The 23,041-nt window shown below is 33.9% G+C and overlaps 2 protein-coding genes across 2 annotated transcripts; both read left to right on the top strand.

Moving 5' to 3' along the window:
* The first annotated feature begins 16,866 nt into the window (after window positions 1-16,866).
* Window positions 16,867-19,846, top strand: LOC112006134 (tyrosine decarboxylase 1). Its single transcript, XM_065781039.1, is given in 4 exon segments — window positions 16,867-17,224; window positions 17,227-18,167; window positions 18,170-18,291; window positions 19,756-19,846. Coding segments are annotated over 4 exon segments (1,512 nt in total).
* A 112-nt stretch (window positions 19,847-19,958) lies between these two features.
* On the top strand, window positions 19,959-20,962 carry LOC136070715 (tyrosine/DOPA decarboxylase 3-like). The gene has a single exon (XM_065781038.1). It carries the CDS (start codon window positions 20,036-20,038, stop codon window positions 20,960-20,962), a length of 927 nt encoding a protein of 308 aa, XP_065637110.1. The 5' UTR covers window positions 19,959-20,035.
* The last annotated feature ends 2,079 nt before the right edge of the window (window positions 20,963-23,041 follow it).

Below are 23,041 nucleotides of genomic sequence, written 5' to 3'. Positions count from 1 at the left end.
AAGCTTGGTAGAGGAAGCTGAGAAGGAGAGGGCTCTCAAAGAGGTACCAAAGACCACTATGTGAGAGAAGAGCGTAGCATTGGAAGTCACTAAAGGAAGGGTTAGAGAGTCTAAGAGGGCCCATACACTAGCCGAGCAAAAGGCAATGGATTTAGAGGCCAAGTTAGGGGAGATAGAGCTCAAAATGGCAGAAGTCAAGAGTGTAATCACGACTAGAGACAAGGAAGTGGCCGATCTGAAGGTGCCAATAGAGGAGAATGAAAACAAGTTTTATGACATGGGATTTGCTGATGTTGAAAATTCCAGTGAGTCGGTCATGTTTTAGTCTCGAAGGTATGGATTCAGTGAAGGGTGGATGGCAGTCGTGACAGCCCTAGGTGTCCCAGAAGATTCTCCTTTTAGGGACCCTAAGCAAGTACCCTATCCTAAGCCCTCACCTCCACTCGTCCAAGATCTCACCCATGTTGAAGAAGAAAGCCAGAGTATGAGAGCCCTAGTTAAAGAAATTAAGTCTCATGTGGAAGTTATAGAACTTGATATTTCAAGTAATCCTAATACTAGACAGGATCAAGTTCTTCAACCCACTCTGCCAAGCCACGATCTCCAAACTGCTAAAGACGCCCCTATCCATCCTTTCAAGCAACTTCATGACCCAACAACTTAGAAGTTTATGTTTGACTAGTGTTTTGCTATTATTTTTATGGTTTTCTTTTTCTCTTAAGTGACCAGGGTCTGGTGACGAAACATTATACTTAAAGTCACCAAGATTTGGTGATAAAACTTTTGAATTTTCAATTTATAGTTGAAGTCATTGGGGTTTGGTGATGAGATACTTAATTTGTTTGTTTGTTTTTCTTTCCTTTTCTTTAACACATTTCTACTTGTATTCTATGAAGGTTTTATACGTTGATGCTTCACTTAACATGCTTGCTTCGTCATGTCCGAAATGTTTTGAACATCTATGATAAGTAAACGTTGTGCTTAACAGTGGCCAAAATCTTGCTTAGATTTACTGTGTGTATATCTTCCTATATGTTCAATACTCGAGGTTAGACAGAGGTGGGCTTTTGTCCTTGGAGAACCAATAGTAAGGTTTCTACCTAGTCGGTGACCCGAGTCAGGCTGAGGCTAAGCTTCTTTCCTTAGGAAACTTGTAGAGTAAGGTTTCCACCTAATCGGTGATCGAGTCAGGCCGAGGCTAGGTTTTTGTTCTTAGAATTTTGATAGAATTTCCACCTGGTCGGTGACCGGGGCCAGGCCAAGGCTAAACTTCTGTCCTTGGAATTTTGATAAAGTTTCCACCTAGTCGGTGATCAAGGCTAGGACGATGCTAGACTTTTGTCCTTAGAATTTTGATAAGGTTTCCACCTAATCTGTGACTGAAGCCAGGCGAAGGCTAGGCTTCTGTCCTTAGATAATTTATGAAGCACCATCTTGAGCGGTAAAGCTTATATACTACACAAGCATACAGTAACAAATATATACGTTAGTAATTAAACATATTGGTCTTCTACACTATAGTCACATTTTTTTTTTTTTTTATGTTGTTTCTATAATTTGTAGGTTTTGACTATTTTGATTCTTTAATTTTTTGTCCTTTCGAAAGTTTTAACATTGATATTTTAGGGTTTTTTTTTTTTTTTTTTTTTTTTTTTTTTGTAATATNTTTTTTTTTTTTTTTTTTTTTTTTTGCAATAGTTGAAAATGTCTAGCAAATTTTTTGCAAGCCATTGCACATTCAAGCAATGACTTCTTTATCAAATTTAAACATAAAAGACTGGAGTAATTTATGTGATGGTATAGTTTCATGATCAAGTTAGGATTTTATAAAAATTATTTTAGTCTGCTATACAAATAGGTAGGTTTTCGTGTGTAGCACAAGTTTGCGACTAGTATATTTAATATATGTATTATCATTTCCATAATATGTGATACACATATTTTAAAAGGAATGATACACATATTTGATGTATGATATACATTTTCATTGTGTTGAGTTTGCTTCAGTATCTACTAAAAGTATTAAAGGGTGATTTTCATTCAAACATGCATTTAAAAAATAAGTGTGCATGGGAAATGGTAATATGATTACATGCACAATCTTACTCTTATATTGAAGTCTTAATATGATATGCCAGTGATGCACAATGAATATCACAAACTTTTCTTGAACTGAGAGACCATCAGAAATCTATACGCAAGAATTTCAAGAAGTAGAAAAATACCAGTAGAAATTGTTAGAGCCAATAATAGAATCACGCAAAATAAGGTGACCTTAGTAAGGATCAAAACTCACCGCCTTAGTCATGAACTACTCTGATTTTTTAGGCAATTTCCTTCATTAGCCATTTAATTAGTCATTATTGTTATTTATGGTAATTTTTATTTTAATGATTACTTTCAATTTAAAATTCAAAATAAAGTCTAGTCTAAATGTCTCCCAGAGTAGTTGGATTTAAATTTTTTCAATTGTCTTTTTTGATGATTTTCCATTGTTTCTAGTCTACTTTCATGCTTAATATGAATTATGATGTCTTAGAGTCTCCTAGTTTTCCTAGGAGAACTTTAAGGTTTCCTATGGGTTATCTAGCAACCCTAGGCTTTTTTTCCTATTTAGATGCATTGTAGCCTCTATGGGCAATTTAATTTTTTTTATTAATAAAACTTTAGAAAGTATTATTTTATACTTTCAATGCTCACTATCTTGAAGTAAACATGTTGTTTTCTCATAACTTTCATTTGATGAGTTGTATGTTCACCATTCTATAAACATTTTACAATACTGCCCATACAATGTGAATGTTGAACCCCGCTCTCCTATTGTGTTTCCTCTTTCTTTCTCCCTCCCCCCACGTAGGGAATTTTTATTTTATGTCATGGTATATATCAAATCTCTCACATGGGAATGGATTTGATATATCACCATGACACAAAATACCTTCTCTCATGTAAGGGCAGACCACACATCTACTCACACTTCACAAAAACTCAAACCCTTTTACCATATCAACATTTCATCTCCACCACTACCATGTGAGAGAGATTTGATATACCACTATGACACCAAATACTTTTTCCCACGTAAAGGGCAAACTATACATCTTTTCACACTTCACAACAACTTAAATCCTTATCTCATATCAGACTCTCCCTTTATCTTAACCACTCCCATGTGAGAGAGATTTAATATATCACCATGATGTCGAATACCTTTTCCCACATAGTGGGCAAATCACACATCTGTTCACACTTCATAGCTCAAGCTCTCATATATATTATATTAGTCTCTCCCTTTCATGTCTCCCACTCATCAACCCGTCTTTTTTTGTTCATTGAACAACAACTAAGCTCTCACCCACCAACCACATTTGCACCACTAACTTCAACCTACCCTTTCTTTTATGGAGAATAAAATTGAAGTTGAAGCATTAATTACCCATGCCAAAAATCTCCTTTATTAGGAGACCAAAGTGATACTTAACCATATTCACAAAACATATATAGAAAGAGTTCACAACTTCACCCTAGTGGGCAAATTGGTAAATGACAAACTGGTAAACTGTAATAAAGCCACATCAATAATCTTGAAAGAGTGGAACATTTCCAGAAGTTTCTCATCTATTTCTATGGCCAACAAACAACCTTTTTCATTTCTAATATGGGACATTGGCAAATTCCACCTCGATTTTGGAAACTGGGTAAAAGCTAGGTGATCAACAATTTGGACTTTTATAAATATGTGTGGAATGCATTTTGTGATGATCGAGAATATATTTTCCATTTCTCATTTTTATGAAGCAAAAGCAAGAATCCTTAAAGTATAAGGATACTTTTTGCATTCTAAATTTCATGCTTTTTAAAAAAAATTGTAGGGCCTATCTTAAAAAAAAAAAAAAAAAAAAAACACACACACACACATAGCAAAATCAAAGATGTCTCTCTTGAGGTGAGTAGCTCTCACTAACAAGGTGGTGTTTAGAAACTTCTCTAGGGTTTTCTTCTAAATAGTCTCCTTTGCATTTCGTGAGTAATGTGGGCTTATATAGTGAGGGTAATGAAATGAGGAAAACACTCTTTAAAATCATCCAGCAGAGAGTTTCATGGGTCACTCAGACTTGGCCAAGTTGTGAAATGACTAAATACAGCCTAGCAAAAAACTGTTCAGCTTTCAGCATTGCTTCTCACGTGACTTTTATGGGTTGTCCACTCACGAGTTAGTTGAGCAAGTCGCGAGGTCAACTGTTGTGAGCAATCTTACCAAGTTAATGCTAAACCCATTACAAATAAATCCCACAATATACAAAGAAATAAATTAATGAAATTACAATACTTTTTGTCATGGAATAAATTCAACATAAATGTTATATAAAAACCATAACTTAACAATTTTAATGCACAATTCGTGATGATATGGTTGCAGTGGCAGTATATATGTTGTCGAATTATATAATGGAGACTTTATTTTCGACGTTCCAATTTTCATGTCCATGGGGATGCAGGTGGAGTAAATCTCAAGTAGCTCTTCATAGTTCATACAGCGTCCACAGCCACAATTTGTACTTGAATCCAGCAAGTATATCGTGACATTGAGTGGCCCAATGAAGTAACTGTAAATGATATCAAAAGTCTTTTTCTTTTTTTGTTGTTGGGATTTCAATTTTGTTCTGAGATCAGCTAATTTTGTAGTCCACACAATCAAGCTCGTTCCCTCTTTAGAAATGGTACTTTGCACATTTCCTCCTTCCATTTTTTTTTTCCCTCTTTTTGTAGGAAGAAAATGGTTTAGGACCATCCCTCTTTCTTCGATTAATTCTTTCTTATTCAGGGAAAAAATGGAACTATGACAAATATGGAAAATTATTAAGTACTCTTTGAATTTAATATTGGATCTACTATTATATGAGAAAATGAAGTACTTTTTTTTTTTTTTTTTTTTTTNTTGTCTTTTTTGATGATTTTCCATTGTTTCTAGTCTACTTTCATGCTTAATATGAATTATGATGTCTTAGAGTCTCCTAGTTTTCCTAGGAGAACTTTAAGGTTTCCTATGGGTTATCTAGCAACCCTAGGCTTTTTTTCCTATTTAGATGCATTGTAGCCTCTATGGGCAATTTAATTTTTTTTATTAATAAAACTTTAGAAAGTATTATTTTATACTTTCAATGCTCACTATCTTGAAGTAAACATGTTGTTTTCTCATAACTTTCATTTGATGAGTTGTATGTTCACCATTCTATAAACATTTTACAATACTGCCCATACAATGTGAATGTTGAACCCCGCTCTCCTATTGTGTTTCCTCTTTCTTTCTCCCTCCCCCCACGTAGGGAATTTTTATTTTATGTCATGGTATATATCAAATCTCTCACATGGGAATGGATTTGATATATCACCATGACACAAAATACCTTCTCTCATGTAAGGGCAGACCACACATCTACTCACACTTCACAAAAACTCAAACCCTTTTACCATATCAACATTTCATCTCCACCACTACCATGTGAGAGAGATTTGATATACCACTATGACACCAAATACTTTTTCCCACGTAAAGGGCAAACTATACATCTTTTCACACTTCACAACAACTTAAATCCTTATCTCATATCAGACTCTCCCTTTATCTTAACCACTCCCATGTGAGAGAGATTTAATATATCACCATGATGTCGAATACCTTTTCCCACATAGTGGGCAAATCACACATCTGTTCACACTTCATAGCTCAAGCTCTCATATATATTATATTAGTCTCTCCCTTTCATGTCTCCCACTCATCAACCCGTCTTTTTTTGTTCATTGAACAACAACTAAGCTCTCACCCACCAACCACATTTGCACCACTAACTTCAACCTACCCTTTCTTTTATGGAGAATAAAATTGAAGTTGAAGCATTAATTACCCATGCCAAAAATCTCCTTTATTAGGAGACCAAAGTGATACTTAACCATATTCACAAAACATATATAGAAAGAGTTCACAACTTCACCCTAGTGGGCAAATTGGTAAATGACAAACTGGTAAACTGTAATAAAGCCACATCAATAATCTTGAAAGAGTGGAACATTTCCAGAAGTTTCTCATCTATTTCTATGGCCAACAAACAACCTTTTTCATTTCTAATATGGGACATTGGCAAATTCCACCTCGATTTTGGAAACTGGGTAAAAGCTAGGTGATCAACAATTTGGACTTTTATAAATATGTGTGGAATGCATTTTGTGATGATCGAGAATATATTTTCCATTTCTCATTTTTATGAAGCAAAAGCAAGAATCCTTAAAGTATAAGGATACTTTTTGCATTCTAAATTTCATGCTTTTTAAAAAAAATTGTAGGGCCTATCTTAAAAAAAAAAAAAAAAAAAAAACACACACACACACATAGCAAAATTTGGCTTCTTGTTTTTTACTTGAAAATTTTCTAAATTTGGCTTAGTCAGATACGTAGGAGTTAGGATCATCGATCATTGAAAATGATTATTTGTAAGATTTAGCATCCAATCAAATTAGCATCTTGATGCAAGGATGATGAGTTGTTTAACTTTGTAGATGAGATTATAGTGATTGTTCTAGCTTGTTCATAATAGCCTAGTAGGGGAAAAATGTGTAATGTGTCATAATTATTGCAAAAGGCACCTGCTATAGGAAAATTATTATATTGGAATTTTTTTTTTTTTTTTGAAACCATTAATTGGTAAATAAGATATATAGCTATTGAGATAAAGAAAAAGAAATGGCTTCTAACTAGCTCCAAATAAGCATTGGTGTTATAGAATTATGTTGTTGACCCTTATGGTTTGGCCATTATTTGAGTTAAACATTCTAAATAGATCTGGAGAGCAAGCCAGATTAATCGGGCATGTATAAGATCAATCTGAGAAGATATATAAGATCAAGTCTACGCATATATAAGATCAATGAAGATATTGGCTAGACATTCATGATAAGCTTGAAGATCTATTTACAACAATCAAACATAGACTTTTAGACTTCACTCACATTCAATATAAGTGCATACATAACAAGCTAAACTCGTAAATACACTACGCCATTAATACGAAGATACTACGCCAAATTCTACATGTGATATGTGTTTAAACATATACAATCAAACTTTTTGAATTTTTCACTTTTTATGTGGTTTTGGATTTTTACTCAAATAAAACAAATACAATAAAGTAAGATTGAAAACAAAAACAATGCATATAAATAATGCATGATGCACAAATGCAAGAGGATATAGCATTTAATGCATGAAGAATCTTAAAAAGATCGAAAGAATTAGTTCAAGGACTAAAAGAGCAAAAACTCAATTATAGGAACCCTTCTTCATCCAAATAGAAAAGTGTTTGGAGTGAGTGTCTCATGAGAAGTGAGATGAGGGATGGAAGAATGAGAACCAGAGATACACATTGACAAGGAGTTAAAAGCATTAAACACTTTACTTTTTTTTTTTTTTTTTTTTTTGGGAGGAAGAAAATGAAGGACTAGATTGCTATACTTCTAAAGTTCTAAATCATTACTCATCAAAAATCCATATACCTCCATCTAATTTACGAATGTCACCTTTAGTAGTGGCTCACGGTAAATGATAACAGTAAGTCTAGAGGTATTGTGTGAAATTTTCACATCATTTTTCTCTTGTATTTGTGATGAGAAAAATGCTTAAATTACTATAAATTTTACTATATAAACTTACAAATTAATGTAACAATAAATTTGATTAGTGGGATACAACAACCAGATAAATGAATATTTAATTCTTTTTTGTTGTTGCAATTGTTCACGTATCAATTTAATTATAAACTCTGTATAATAAATTTTTTGTAGGTTTCAGTTAACTCAACTGGTAAAGTTTCTGATGGTTGAATAAGAGATTTGAAGTTTAATTCTCGCCTATACCAAAAACTGATTGGTGTTTTTGGTCTGATGATAAAAAAATTTTTATCAGGAGCGGACATCATAGGTCAAACTCTCTAAAAAAAAAATACATAATAAAATTTTTAATATCCCTATCTTCATTCTTTGGGTGGAGCCAAAATAATTGAGTGGCAAATTCAATGTAAAACAGTAAAAGGTGGTGTGAACCATTCTCTGTCGGTAGCATGATTGAAATGATCACTACAAAAAACTGGGCCTATAGTGGCGTTTTTGAAACGCCACTACAGGTCCAAAAAACGCCACTATAGGCCCATTTTGGCTATAGTGGCGTTTGCTATAGTGGCGTTTGTAAACGCCACTATTGTACCGCTATTATAGGCCTATAGTGGCGTTTCTCAAAAACGCCACTATAGGTCCACCCTATAGTGGCGTTTCCAAACGCCACTATAGACCCTTTTTTTTTTATTTTTGAAAAATGCTATAGTGGCGTTTGACAAACGCCACTACAGGATAGACCTATAGTGGCGTTTGACAAACGCCACTATAGCTTTTTCAAAAATATAAAAAGGGTCTATAGTGACGTTTACAAACGCCATCTATTTACAACAATAAAACATAGACTTTTAGACTTCACTCACATTCAATAATAAGTGCATACATAACAAGCTAACTCGTAAATACACTATGCCATTAGTACGAAGATACTACGCCTAATTCTACATGTGATATGTGTTTAAACATATACAATCAAACTTTTTGAATTTTTCACTTTTTATGTAGTTTTGGATTTTACTCAAATAAAACAAATACAATAAAGTAAGATTGAAAAACAAAAACAATGCATATAAATAAATGCATGATGCACAAATGCAAGAGGATATAGCATTTAATGCATGAAGAATCCTAAAAAGATCGAAAGAATTAGTTCAAGGACTAAAAGAGCAAAAACTCAATTATAGGAACCCTTCTTCATCCAAATAGAATAAGTGTTTGGAGTGAGTGTCTCATGAGAAGTGAGACGAGGGATGGAAGAATGAGAACCAGAGATGCACATTGACAAGGAGTTAAAAGCATTAAACACTTTCTTCAATAGCAAACTATTTTCACTTAAATCCGGTTTTTCTTTCTTAGTACAACTTCCAAGAAGTTCAAGTTTATATTTTCTTTTGATTCTTTTAAGAGCTTAAAACTTAGAGCAATGAGGTTTTAAATGACCAAAAACACCACAATAGTGACAAATAATGTGTTTAGTTCCACTAGGCTTTTTAGGAAGGGATTAGCAACATGGTTTTGTTCTCTTTTCAACATGGAACATTGAGATCTTATATGACCAATCACACTGCAATGGTAGCAAGTAGGAACAAACTTAGATCCATTCAAATCCCTAGGATGAGACCTAAACAAAAGTTTTGGCTTAAGAGCCTTTCTCTCCACTTTATGATTTCTTTTGTTTAAAGGTATGTACATCGATTTGTTTTTAGATATAGAACTCACAATAGGCACAAAATCGAGCTCACAACATGATTGCAACAAATATTTTCAACTTTAACAATAGGTTCACCAATCAAACACTTGGCATGCATCTTAAGAGATTCATTTTCACATTCAAGATTACTGACAAGTTTATTAGACAAAACAAGTTTAGCATCGAAGTCATTTTTCAAATATTAAAACTCTTTCAACTTTTCACAAGAATGTTCAGCAAGTTTCTTATACCTTTCAACCAATTTGTTGGATTCATTGAGCTTAGTAATCAAATCATAATTTTTCACAAATGATCATGCTAAAATTCTCACAAAACTTCTTAGACTTTTTCTTCAAGAGTTTGACATTTGAAATTTTAACAACACCCAAAGAATCACGTAACATGTCATCATAAGCATAAGGATAAACAATTATAGAGACATTTTCACAAGCACATGGCATATTATATTCAACAACATCCGAAACATGCAAAAAAGCATACAAAGCACTATCCTGGAAATTTACACAAAGTGTCAAGGATCACATTTAGGTAATTAAACCAAAATAATTGTACTCACTCTGATACCAATTGAAAGCTTAAATAGTGTGAAACACTATTACTTGTTTAGACCCACAATTCCTAATTACGGCTTGATTAATTTTATGCTTAACAAACTTAATGTGGAATATACGTGATTAGAAAATTAATCAATCAAAGCATTCAACAATTGGATGGATGAACAAATAAGTGCAATGCTAAAATGGAAATGGCAATTAGTAAAAGAATAGCAAACCCAAGATAACACATCAATGTGTTATTAAAGAAGAAACTAAAGAACTCAGCAAAAAACCTCTCTGCGACCCTCAAAGTCAAAATGATCCACTAGTGAATAAGTTGGAATACAAGGATACAAAAAACCCTCCAAGCCTAATCTATACAAAGTACTTGAGCCCTCTAAGCTCCAGCTACCAACAGACTTTTTGGAGCCTTATCTTTACTAGTTATTTTGACCTCGCAATATGGCCTAATTGCATTCGCCAAGCCTCATCTGCTTATTTTGGCAAGTACCCAGTGCTTCTCAAGTTTCAAAACACTCTCTACATTCTGAATATGTGTGGGTTGTGGTTGGGTATAAATCTCTTCTCATTGTATAATAATGGAAGAAGGGAAGGAGAAGAGACTACAAAGATTTCTCTCTTGAGGATGAGTAGCTCTCACTAACAAGGTGGGTGTTATAGAAACTTCTCTAGGGTTTTCTTCTAAATAGTCTCCTTTGCAATTTCGTGAGTAATGTGGGCTTATATAGTGAGGGTAATGAAATGAGGAAAACACTCTTTAAAATCATCCAGGCAGAGAGTTTCATGGGTCACTCACGACTTGGCCAAGTTGTGAAATGACTAAATACAGCCTAGCAAAAAACTGTTCAGCTTTCAGCATGTGCTTCTCACGTGACTTTTCATGGGTTGTCCACTCACGAGTTAGTTGTGAGCAAGTCGCGAGGTCAACTGTTGTGAGCAATCTTCACCAAGTTAATGCTAAACCCATTACAAATAAATCCCACAATATACAAAGAAATAAATTAATGAAATTACAATACTTTTTGTCATGGAATAAATTCAACATAAATGTTATATAAAAAACCATAACTTAACAATTTTAATGCATCAATTCGTGATGATATGGTTGCAGTGGCAGTATATATGTTGTCGAGATTATATAATGGAGACTTTATTTTCGACGTTCCAATTTTCATGTCCATGGGGATGCAGGTTGGAGTAAATCTCAAGTAGCTCTTCATACAGCGTCCACAGCCACAATTTGTACTTGAAATCCAGCAAGTATATCGTGACATTGAGTGGCCCAATGAAGTAACTGTAAATGATATCAAAAGTCTTTTTCCTTTTTTGTTGTTGGGATTTCAATTTTGTTCTGAGATCAGCTAATTTTGTAGTCCACACAATCAAGCTCGTTCCCTCTTTAGAAATGGTACTTTGCACATTTCCTCCTTCCATTTTTTTTTTTCCTCTTTTTGTAGGAAGAAAATGGTTTAGGACCATCCCTCTTTCTTCTATTAATTCTTTCTTATTCAGGGAAAAAAGGGAACTATGACAAATAGGGAAAATTATTAAGTACTCTTTGAATTTAATATTGGATCTACTATTATATGAGAAAATGAAGTACTTTTTTTTTTTTTTTTCCTTTTGGGAGGAAGAAAATGAAGGACTAGATTGCTATACTTCTAAAGTTCTAAATGATTACTTATCAAAAATCCATATACCTCCATCTAATTTACGAATGTCACCTTTAGTAGTGGCTCACGGTAAATGATAACAGTAAGTCTAGAGGTATTGTGTGAAATTTTCACATCATTTTTCTCTTGTATTTGTGATGAGAAAAATGCTAAAATTACTATAAATTTTACTATATAAACTTACAAATTAATGTAACAATAAATTTGATTAGTGGGATACAACAACTAGATAAATGAATATTTAATTCTTTTTGTTGTTGCAATTGTTCACGTATCAGTTTAATTATAAACTCTGTATAATAAATTTTTTGTAGGTTTCAGTTAGCTCAACTGGTAAAGTCTCTGATGGTTGAATAAGAGATTTGAAGTTTAATTCCAGCCTATACCAAAAACTGATTGGTGTTTTTGGTCTGATGATAAAAAACTATTAGGTCGAACTCTCTAAAAAAATATACATAATAAAATTTTTAATATCCCTATCTTCATTCTTTGGGTGGAGCCAAAATAATTGAGTGGCAAATTCAATGTAAAACGGTAAAAGGTGGTGTAAACCATTCTCTGTCGGTAGCATGATTGAAATGATAAATGGGGGTTTAGTTTAGGCATTCAAGTTTGCTGCTAGATTAATTAATCAACAAACTTTATGGTGGGTCTGGTGGCAAAAGGAGTAGAAGTTTCTTATAGGAGAATGTTTGTAGAAGATAGATTTGTGAAAATTAAGGTTTTGAAATTCGGACCGTTCATTGAACCGTAAAAATGAGAGGTTCAAGATTTTTAAGATCGAATCGAGGTTAAACTATGATGACATCATAATTAATTTAATAATTATTAAATATAAAAAATATATTAAATTTGGAAATATTAGCAAAATTTACTAAAAATATCTAAAAAATTGAAACAAAATACATAAAATAGTACATTATAAGGTTAATAAAAAATAGTACAACATAAATAAGCATAAAAAGAAATTTTTATAATAATCCTTTAAGAAAATCATTTCAATTAACTAAAAACGACTTTTAAAATAAATTCATAAATTGCATAGGTATTATTCTTAAATAAAAAGTTAATTTAGTAATATTTAATATGTCGAGAAAGATGACATAGAAGTTTAGAAAATATAAATCATGTAAATTTAATAATATTGCATATTAGCTCCCAAGAAGAGCACTTGATCCGTTGGTCATGACTTCAGTCTTGTTTACAAGGTGTGAGAGCTCAAGTTCAGAGATATTAGATTAAATATATGTAGTTATTTATTTATATGTTCATTAAACAAAGCTCGTGAACTTTGTTAACTTTTTTTTTTTTTTAATAATATTTGTTAAAAAAATATTTAAGATTAAAAGCCCATGTCTTTTAATATCCTAATCTCTAACTAAAGTATAAGTTCATTAATAAAATATATAATAGACATATATATTTAGATGATGGTCAGATGTTTTATTTTTCAAATGTGGCATGTGGCATCATTAAAAAAAAAAAAAAAAAAAAAATAGNCGTTTACAAACGCCACTATAGGCCTATAATAGCGGTACAATAGTGGCGTTTATAAATGCCACTATAGAAAACGCCGCTATAGCCAAAAAACCACCAAAAAAAAATTTTAATTACCAAAAATTAATCTTTGGTAATCAAAAGAATTTTATTTTTGACGTGAAAAAGTTTTTTTTTTTTTTTAAATTCAATTAAGATTGTAATTAAATTAAAATTAAATTAAAAGATACAAAACAAAACAAAATACAAACACTATAGATAGCTATCCCACAAATTGAAAGTCAAACACAAACCCACCTAAAAAAAATTCAAAATCAAACACGCTCACATCCAAAAAAAAAAATAGCAACTCCAAATACAAACACTATGGTTATCCCAGCAAATTCAAAATGAAAACACAAACCCACCTAAAAAAAAATTCAAAATCAAACACAAAAAAAATTAAATATATATATATTATATATATAGCAACCCCACCCCAACACATTCAGCCGCCACAGACCAATAACTTGCAAAAAGAAATCATCAAATTGATTTTGAATTTTCACTACTTGAGTAAGATATTAATCACAACACTTGAGATCTCTAAATTAACCTTAGAGACCCACAAAAGCAAAGTTGATAGCAGACAGAATAGGCCAAAACAATTATAAAAAAAGGAATAGACTTTACAAGCATTAAAATTTTAAAAAAAAAAAAAATACTTACTTGCAACTATACAATCAATAGCATTCTTCCTTCAATCACAAATCCCATAATAGTAGCACCATTTACAAATTTGAACAAAATTAACTAGTTGCAACACTATCTTCAAATCCAAAACCCACTAACATTAACACCACCACAAATAAAATAGGGAGAATTAAATCAAATAGGAGAAAAAGAGAAAAGAATAAATCCAGGTGTTAGTGAAAGAAGAGTGAAAGAAGGAAAAAAAAAAACAGAAAAGAAGAGAAAGAAAGAAAGAAGCCTGAAAAAGTGTAATGTTGGAAAGAAAGAAAAAAAACATAGATGAAAAAGTAAAAAAGTAAAATGAAAAAAAAATAAATAAATAAAGAAGGTTAGAAATTGGAATGACCTTCACGTGTGTGGTTGTGGTTGAACCGTTGAAGCACATAAAACGAAAAAGTGGAATGACCTTCACGTGGGTGAACGAAGAAAGAATAAAAAGTGGAGGAGCAGATCCGCGAAATGGGCTGAAAAAAAAAGAGGAAGAAAGGGCATCTGGTCTGGGAAATATGGCAGAAACGTTCCAATGATAGAGGCGGTGACATGAGCACAACAAGCAGGTAAGTCACCTATAGTTTCAGATCTGCAACATAAAATAGCATTGTGATTCATCAAAAATAAAAACATAAAATAGCAATACCAAGCTGAAATGATACAACTGTCAGTCCTTTCGTGAGGGCTCTGTAGACATTTTTGGAAAATACCTGAAAAGAACCGATCGGAACTTTTATTATTATTATTATTATTATTTTTTGCTGCCAAAATTAGGTATGTCACATGAAAGACATGGTTCTGATATGATATCGCTTTCTACTCGACTGTTTATTTTTGTTGAGCGTGTTCTGTAGCGCAGAGGATCGACCACGCTTGAAGACCATATCAGCAAGATGGGGACTTAATCTAAAAAGAATCAATTTAACCAACGCCTCATATCAGCCAAGTATTCGATTCTATTTTAAACATTTATCAAGTTGGAACTCATTTCAAAAATAGATTACATGTTTAAATCTGGTTCATATCTAACTGTAATTGATTCAAGCCAAATTAAGTACTCAATTTTATTGCAAACATGTATTAAGCTCAAACTCATTGCAAAACAAGATTATAAGTTCAAGCTTTTTATATATATATTATTTTTAAGAAGGTACATGTTCAAATTTAGATATTCTTTTATTGAACCAACGAGTAATATAGTTGATTAACTAATTCTTTTATATATAATAATAATAATAATAATAACTAACTTGTAATTCATGTATACATATAGATATATTTAAAAATATAAACATTTTTTATTGTAAAAATATACACAATTATTAGGAAAAAAATAAACGTAATTCAATGTATGTTTAAACTCTTGCCTAAGTTAAACACTACTTATGAATTATGATAATTTTTTATAAGATAGAAGGTGTGACGATTTTTTAATATGATTGGTTTTTTTTAGTAGTTTATTAATATTCTGGGCTCTTAGTATTTTGCACTCATTAACTCACTTGACACAAAAATTAAGAAACTTAAGTGGACACATGCATGACACAAAATTATTCCAAAAATAAAATCTAATTGAATTTTTTCTCATCTTTGGCTTTATATATATATATGATATTTAGACTAAAATTTTATCCCTTCAAAAAATTATACTAATAATTAATAACTGAATTATAATTATAATTATATTATTTGGGTTAATTAGATAGAATAATTTTTTGTGAACTTATAAAAATTATATTTACCAACTTTTTATATTGTTAAAATTTGTATAATTTTACTATAGTCAAGTGTATATAAGTATATACATATAAATTATATAATTTTACCATGTATTTTTTGAACCTATTCACAAACCTATCTTCATTCATTAAGGCTGTGTTTGTTTCGTGTAAAACGTTTTCTGAAAAAATACATATTTTCCGGAAATGCTATTTTCCAGAAAAGGAAAATATTTTTAAGTGTTTAGTTGAATTATGAAAATTGTTGTGAAAAATATTTTCATGTGTTTGGATGTGTTAGGAAAATGCTATTTTCCGGAAAATTTTTCACATTTTCCGGCAACAACAACAACACCAACAACAAAAAATTCCGGCAACAACAACAACAAATTCCGGCTCTGGCGACAACAACAACACCAACGACAACAACAACAAAAAATTCCGGCAACAACAACAACAAATTCTGGCTCCGGCGACAACAACAACACCAACAACAACAAAAAAATTCCGAGAACAACAACAAAAAATTCGGTAACAACAACAACAACAACAACACTGAGTCGTCGACGAGATTGAGGAAGAGAGAGCGATGGGTCGCCGTTTCGGTCTGGGTCAAAGGCGATGGTTCGAAGGTCGAAGGCGATGGGTCGTCGGTCGAAGGCGATGGGTCGCGATGGGTCGCCGTTTCGGTCTGGGTCGAAGGTGATGCGTCGTCGGTCGAAGGCGATGGGTCGTCGGTCGAAGGTCTGGGTCGACGGTCTGGGTCTGGGTCGAAAGCTCTGGGCTCTGGGATCGTGGGTCGCCGGCTCTGGTTCGAAGATCGGTGGGTCGTGGGTCTTCGTGGGTCGACGGCGAGTGGCGGTGGGTCGCCGGATCGGTGGGTCGTGGGTCTTCCTCGCGCGCGCTCTCTCTCTCTCTCTCTCTCTCTCTCTCTCTCTCTCTCTCTCTCTCTCTCTCTCTCTCTCTCTCTCTCTCTCTCTCTCTCTCTCTCTCCGAAAGTAAATTGAAGGTAAAATGAGAACGGAAATGATTTTCCGTTATCACAGGGTGTTTTGGAGGTCAACAGAAATGATTTTCCGTTTGACCGAATTTTCCTTTGCATCCAAACAGCCTATTTTACGGAAAATGCTTTTCTGAAATTGTTTTCACCCAAACAAACGGACCCTAATTCTCATTCAATCTGCATGTTACTCATTTTTTTTGCTATATAAGAAACCTATCTAAATTCATTATTTCTCATTCAATCAGCACATCACCTTCTGAATCTTCCATACCCTTTCTCTCCTTTATCAAACACCAAAACATTTAAATTCCATATCTTGATCATGGGTAGCCTCACTTTCGATAATGATCATGAAAACAATTCCCACTTCGTCACTAACCCTCTAGACCCAAAGGAATTTAGGAGGCAAGGCCACCTGATCATAGACTTCATTGCAGATTATTATGAAAATATAGAGAGATATCAAGTCCTAAGCCAAGTTGAGCCAAATTATCTTCGAAGTCTCTTACCAGAATCTGCCCCTTTCTCTCCTGAATCCATTGAAACCATCCTCCAAGATGTGCAGAAATATATTATACCTGGGATCACACACTGGCAGAGTCCTAACTACTTTGCGTACTTCCCTTCAAGTGGTAGCACTGCTGGTTTTCTTGGAGAAATGCTTAGCACTGGCTTTAATGTAGTGGGTTCAATTGGATGTCATCACCTGCTGCAACTGAACTAGAGTGTATTGTCATGGATTGGCTTGGTGAAATGCTTAAACTACCAAAGTCTTTCCTCTTTTCTGGCAATGGTGGAGGTGTATTGCAAGGGACTACTTGTGAGGCCATTTTGTGTACATTAACTGCAGCGAGGGATCAAATGCTAAGACAGGTTGGAAGAGAGAAGATGGAAAAGTTGGTGGTTTATGGGTCTGACCAAACGCATAGTGCGATACAAAAGGCAGCCAAAATTTCTGGAATCAGCCCAATAAACTTCCGAGCTGTCAAGACAACAAAGTCAACCTCTTTTGGGTTATGCCCAAAGTCTCTACGTGATGCAGTTCAAGCAGATGTTCAAGCTGGACTAGTCCCATTCTTTCTTTGCGCCACAGTTGGGACAACTTCAACAAATGCCATTGATCCAATAGGGCCATTATGCGAAGTAGCCAAAGATTATAGCATATGGGTCCATGTTGATGCCGCATATGCTGGAAGTGCTTGCATTTGCCCAGAGTTTCGGCATTTCATTGATGGCATTGAGGGTGCAAATTCATTCACTTTGAATGCACATAAGTGGTTCTTTACTACTTTGGATTGTTGCTGCCTTTGGGTGAAGGATCCAAGCACCTTGATAGAATCACTCTCAACAAATCCTTCGTATTTAAGAAATAAGGCCACTGATTCAAAGCAAGTGGTGGACTACAAAGACTGGCAAATAACCTTGAGTCGAAAATTCCGAGCCATGAAATTGTGGCTTGTGCTCAGAAGCTACGGCGTGGCAAACCTCAGGTGCATTTTAAGAAGCCATGTTAAAATGGCTAAGCTTTTTGAAGAACTTGTAAGGCTTGATAATAGGTTTGAGGTTGTGGCCCCTAGAAATTTTGCTTTGGTCTGCTTTAGGGTTTTGCCTAAGCCAAATGTTAAAAAGTTTATGAGAATGGTGTGGCTAACCATGATGAGAAGGCCTTAGATTTGGAACGTGTAAATGAGCTAAACCAGAAGCTGTTGGACTCAATCAATAGGNACTTAAAATTACATTCACTAGTGTATATAAGTATATTTCAAACATTTACTCCTATAAACATGTATTGCCACTGCAAAAAAAAAAAAAAAAAAAAAAAAAAAAAAAAAAAAAAAAAAAAAAAAATTGGTTTTTTTTTTTTAATTTTAATTTTTAATTTTTTACTGTCAAAACTCTAGAGAAAAGTGTGAAAAACCCACGAAAAATACTATTTTGAGAGCCCCAATGACATACACCTAAGAACCATTTGCAATGCTAAGAATTTAAAGATTTTTTTGGAATATTATTAGAAATGCTAAGAATTTAAAGTTAAGCCCATATTTTTTAAGACTTCCTTCCCTCTCCTAGTGTTTGTGTTAAAAATATTTAGTATTCTTAAAAAAAAAAAAAAAAAAAAAATGTTATGCCCTTGTTTTCATTTAATTATGACCCTACACACCACGGGTTCACATTTAAGGCAATTACTGTAAACATATGTTTATCTCAATGGCTCACGTGTCAAATATTAAACTTTTCTTTTGCGATCTAAATGATTTACATTAAAGAATGGGAAAAAGACAAAAGGAAATTGGTCCAGAGACCTATCTTCATTCATTAAGGCTGTGTTTGTTTCGTGTAAAACGTTTTCTGAAAAAATACATATTTTCCGGAAATGCTATTTTCCAGAAAAGGAAAATATTTTTAAGTGTTTAGTTGAATTATGAAAATTGTTGTGAAAATATTTTCATGTGTTTGGATGTGTTAGGAAAATGCTATTTTCCGGAAAATTTTTCACATTTTCCGGCAACAACAACAACACCAACAACAAAAAATTCCGGCAACAACAACAACAAATTCCGGCTCTGGCGACAACAACAACACCAACGACAACAACAACAAAAAATTCCGGCAACAACAACAACAAATTCTGGCTCCGGCGACAACAACAACACCAACAACAACAAAAAAATTCCGAGAACAACAACAAAAAATTCGGTAACAACAACAACAACAACAACACTGAGTCGTCGACGAGATTGAGGAAGAGAGAGCGATGGGTCGCCGTTTCGGTCTGGGTCAAAGGCGATGGTTCGAAGGTCGAAGGCGATGGGTCGTCGGTCGAAGGCGATGGGTCGCGATGGGTCGCCGTTTCGGTCTGGGTCGAAGGTGATGCGTCGTCGGTCGAAGGCGATGGGTCGTCGGTCGAAGGTCTGGGTCGACGGTCTGGGTCTGGGTCGAAAGCTCTGGGCTCTGGGATCGTGGGTCGCCGGCTCTGGTTCGAAGATCGGTGGGTCGTGGGTCTTCGTGGGTCGACGGCGAGTGGCGGTGGGTCGCCGGATCGGTGGGTCGTGGGTCTTCCTCGCGCGCGCTCTCTCTCTCTCTCTCTCTCTCTCTCTCTCTCTCTCTCTCTCTCTCTCTCTCTCTCTCTCTCTTCTCTCTCTCTCTCTCTCTCTCTCCGAAAGTAAATTGAAGGTAAAATGAGAACGGAAATGATTTTCCGTTATCACAGGGTGTTTTGGAGGTCAACAGAAATGATTTTCCGTTTGACCGAATTTTCCTTTGCATCCAAACAGCCTATTTTACGGAAAATGCTTTTCTGAAATTGTTTTCACCCAAAACAAACGGACCCTAATTCTCATTCAATCTGCATGTTACTCATTTTTTTTGCTATATAAGAAACCTATCTAAATTCATTATTTCTCATTCAATCAGCACATCACCTTCTGAATCTTCCATACCCTTTCTCTCCTTTATCAAACACCAAAACATTTAAATTCCATATCTTGATCATGGGTAGCCTCACTTTCGATAATGATCATGAAAACAATTCCCACTTCGTCACTAACCCTCTAGACCCAAAGGAATTTAGGAGGCAAGGCCACCTGATCATAGACTTCATTGCAGATTATTATGAAAATATAGAGAGATATCAAGTCCTAAGCCAAGTTGAGCCAAATTATCTTCGAAGTCTCTTACCAGAATCTGCCCCTTTCTCTCCTGAATCCATTGAAACCATCCTCCAAGATGTGCAGAAATATATTATACCTGGGATCACACACTGGCAGAGTCCTAACTACTTTGCGTACTTCCCTTCAAGTGGTAGCACTGCTGGTTTTCTTGGAGAAATGCTTAGCACTGGCTTTAATGTAGTGGGATTCAATTGGATGTCATCACCTGCTGCAACTGAACTAGAGTGTATTGTCATGGATTGGCTTGGTGAAATGCTTAAACTACCAAAGTCTTTCCTCTTTTCTGGCAATGGTGGAGGTGTATTGCAAGGGACTACTTGTGAGGCCATTTTGTGTACATTAACTGCAGCGAGGGATCAAATGCTAAGACAGGTTGGAAGAGAGAAGATGGAAAAGTTGGTGGTTTATGGGTCTGACCAAACGCATAGTGCGATACAAAAGGCAGCCAAAATTTCTGGAATCAGCCCAATAAACTTCCGAGCTGTCAAGACAACAAAGTCAACCTCTTTTGGGTTATGCCCAAAGTCTCTACGTGATGCAGTTCAAGCAGATGTTCAAGCTGGACTAGTCCCATTCTTTCTTTGCGCCACAGTTGGGACAACTTCAACAAATGCCATTGATCCAATAGGGCCATTATGCGAAGTAGCCAAAGATTATAGCATATGGGTCCATGTTGATGCCGCATATGCTGGAAGTGCTTGCATTTGCCCAGAGTTTGGCATAGAAGCTGTTGGACTCAATCAATAGGTCAGGCCATGTCTACATGAGTCCTACTGTGGTTGATGGAGTATACATAATTCGGTGTGCTATAGGTGCGACCCTGACAGAGGAACGACATGTGATCATGGCTTGGAAGGTTGTTCAAGAACATGCAGATGCTTTGCTCAGCAGATATTGAACATATCAACTCTATGGGAATTATCTCATCTATATATATAAAATCAAAGTCTGAATTTTGATTAATCTCTCCACAATTTTGCATATCAGCATTACTTAAATAAATGTTATAATTATCAAAATATTTAGTGCCCGTTTGGATTGGGCTTATTGCACGTCTTCGTTTTGAGTTTCACGTTTCCTTCCTCATTTATTTTTTTTTAGCGCATATGAACAGTAACTGCACTGTTCATGCACATAGATTAACTGTGCAAAAAACAAATTACACTGTTCACGGACCCACAACCACTTTATTCAAAAGAAATATTAAAAATGGGTCTCATGGCACTATTTACCTATTTAAACATTACTTTGCTACAGTGTTTTTAGTTTTCAGTTTTCAGCAAAATAAACTGTATCCAAACTGACCCTAAGAAACGTTTCGGTTAAAGCTCCATATCATAAAAATTTTATGATTAAAACTCTACTTCTTACTACGACTCTACAAGTCTACAATACCAAATCAAAGCCAACTTTATGCTATTTTAATTTAATATTTAACTAAAATTTTAAGGAAGTTTAGGGAAATGGGTTTACAAAGTATTTCATTTTAGCACGTTGTGGACACTTGAGCACGTCAAACGCAACATTTATAACTAAGTAACTAACGAGGAGTACCATCTTTGCAAAATCCTAATGATACAACTATAAAAGCATTAAAATTTACTCAAAATCCAATTTAGAAAAGTAGGTACTTCCAGTTCCAAAGCTCATAAGTTAGATTCACAAACATTATCAAAAACATTACATCAACTCACACATCGTCATCATCATCAAGATCAAACTTTACTAGCTTCAAATGGATTTGATTCTAATATGAAGAAAATTTCCTTTCATTAAATAATACCATCTCAAACACAATCTGTTGGAGCATTTTAATATTATATAATTAAAATTGATTTATATTACAATATAAATGTAAATATATGAGAATTATATGAAAGATGAAGAGTTAGTAAAAATGTTTAATCTCACATTGAAAAAAAAAGAGATTGTTTTATTCTTTTTAATTGTGGTGATTAATAGATTAATATTTATTGTTTCAGATATTGTTTCAAAAATGAAAATGAATCAGCCTCTTAGATCCTTCTACTTTATAGCCCATTCAGAATAATCACCATATTCGTTGGTGAGTAAATGACCCAAATTAATACTTTGTTTCTATTATGGAAAATAAAGAGTCATTAACCCACTTGATACTACGACTCTACAAGTCTACAATACCAAATCAAAGCCAACTTTATGCTATTTTAATTTAATATTTAACTAAAATTTTAAGGAAGTTTAGGGAAATGGGTTTACAAAGTATTTCATTTTAGCACGTTGTGGACACTTGAGCACGTCAAACGCAACATTTATAACTAAGTAACTAACGAGGAGTACCATCTTTGCAAAATCCTAATGATACAACTATAAAAGCATTAAAATTTACTCAAAATCCAATTTAGAAAAGTAGGTACTTCCAGTTCCAAAGCTCATAAGTTAGATTCACAAATATTATCAAAAACATTACATCAACTCACACATCGTCATCATCATCAAGATCAAACTTTACTAGCTTCAAATGGATTTGATTCTAATATGAAGAAAATTGCCTTTCATTAAACAAAACCATCTCAAACACAATCTGTTGGAGCATTTTAATATTATATAATTAAAATTGATTTATATTACAATATAAATGTAACTATATAAGAATTATATGAAAGATGAAGAGTTAGTAAAAATGTTTAATCCCACATTGAAAAAAAGAGAGATTGTTTTATTCTTTTTAATTATGATGATTAATAGATTAATATGTATTGTTTCATATATTGAGCTAGATATGTGCGTAAGGAGGAGGTGAAGGGAGGAGGTGTCAAAAATGAAAATGAATCAGCCTCTTAGATC

The sequence above is a fragment of the Quercus suber genome, unplaced genomic scaffold (genome assembly GCF_002906115.3).
Source record: "Quercus suber isolate HL8 unplaced genomic scaffold, Cork oak 2.0 scaffold_255, whole genome shotgun sequence".
NCBI classification, from domain to species: Eukaryota; Viridiplantae; Streptophyta; class Magnoliopsida; order Fagales; family Fagaceae; genus Quercus; species Quercus suber.
The sequence above is the reverse complement of the archived record's forward strand: the minus strand, read 5'-3'. Positions and strand labels throughout refer to the sequence as shown.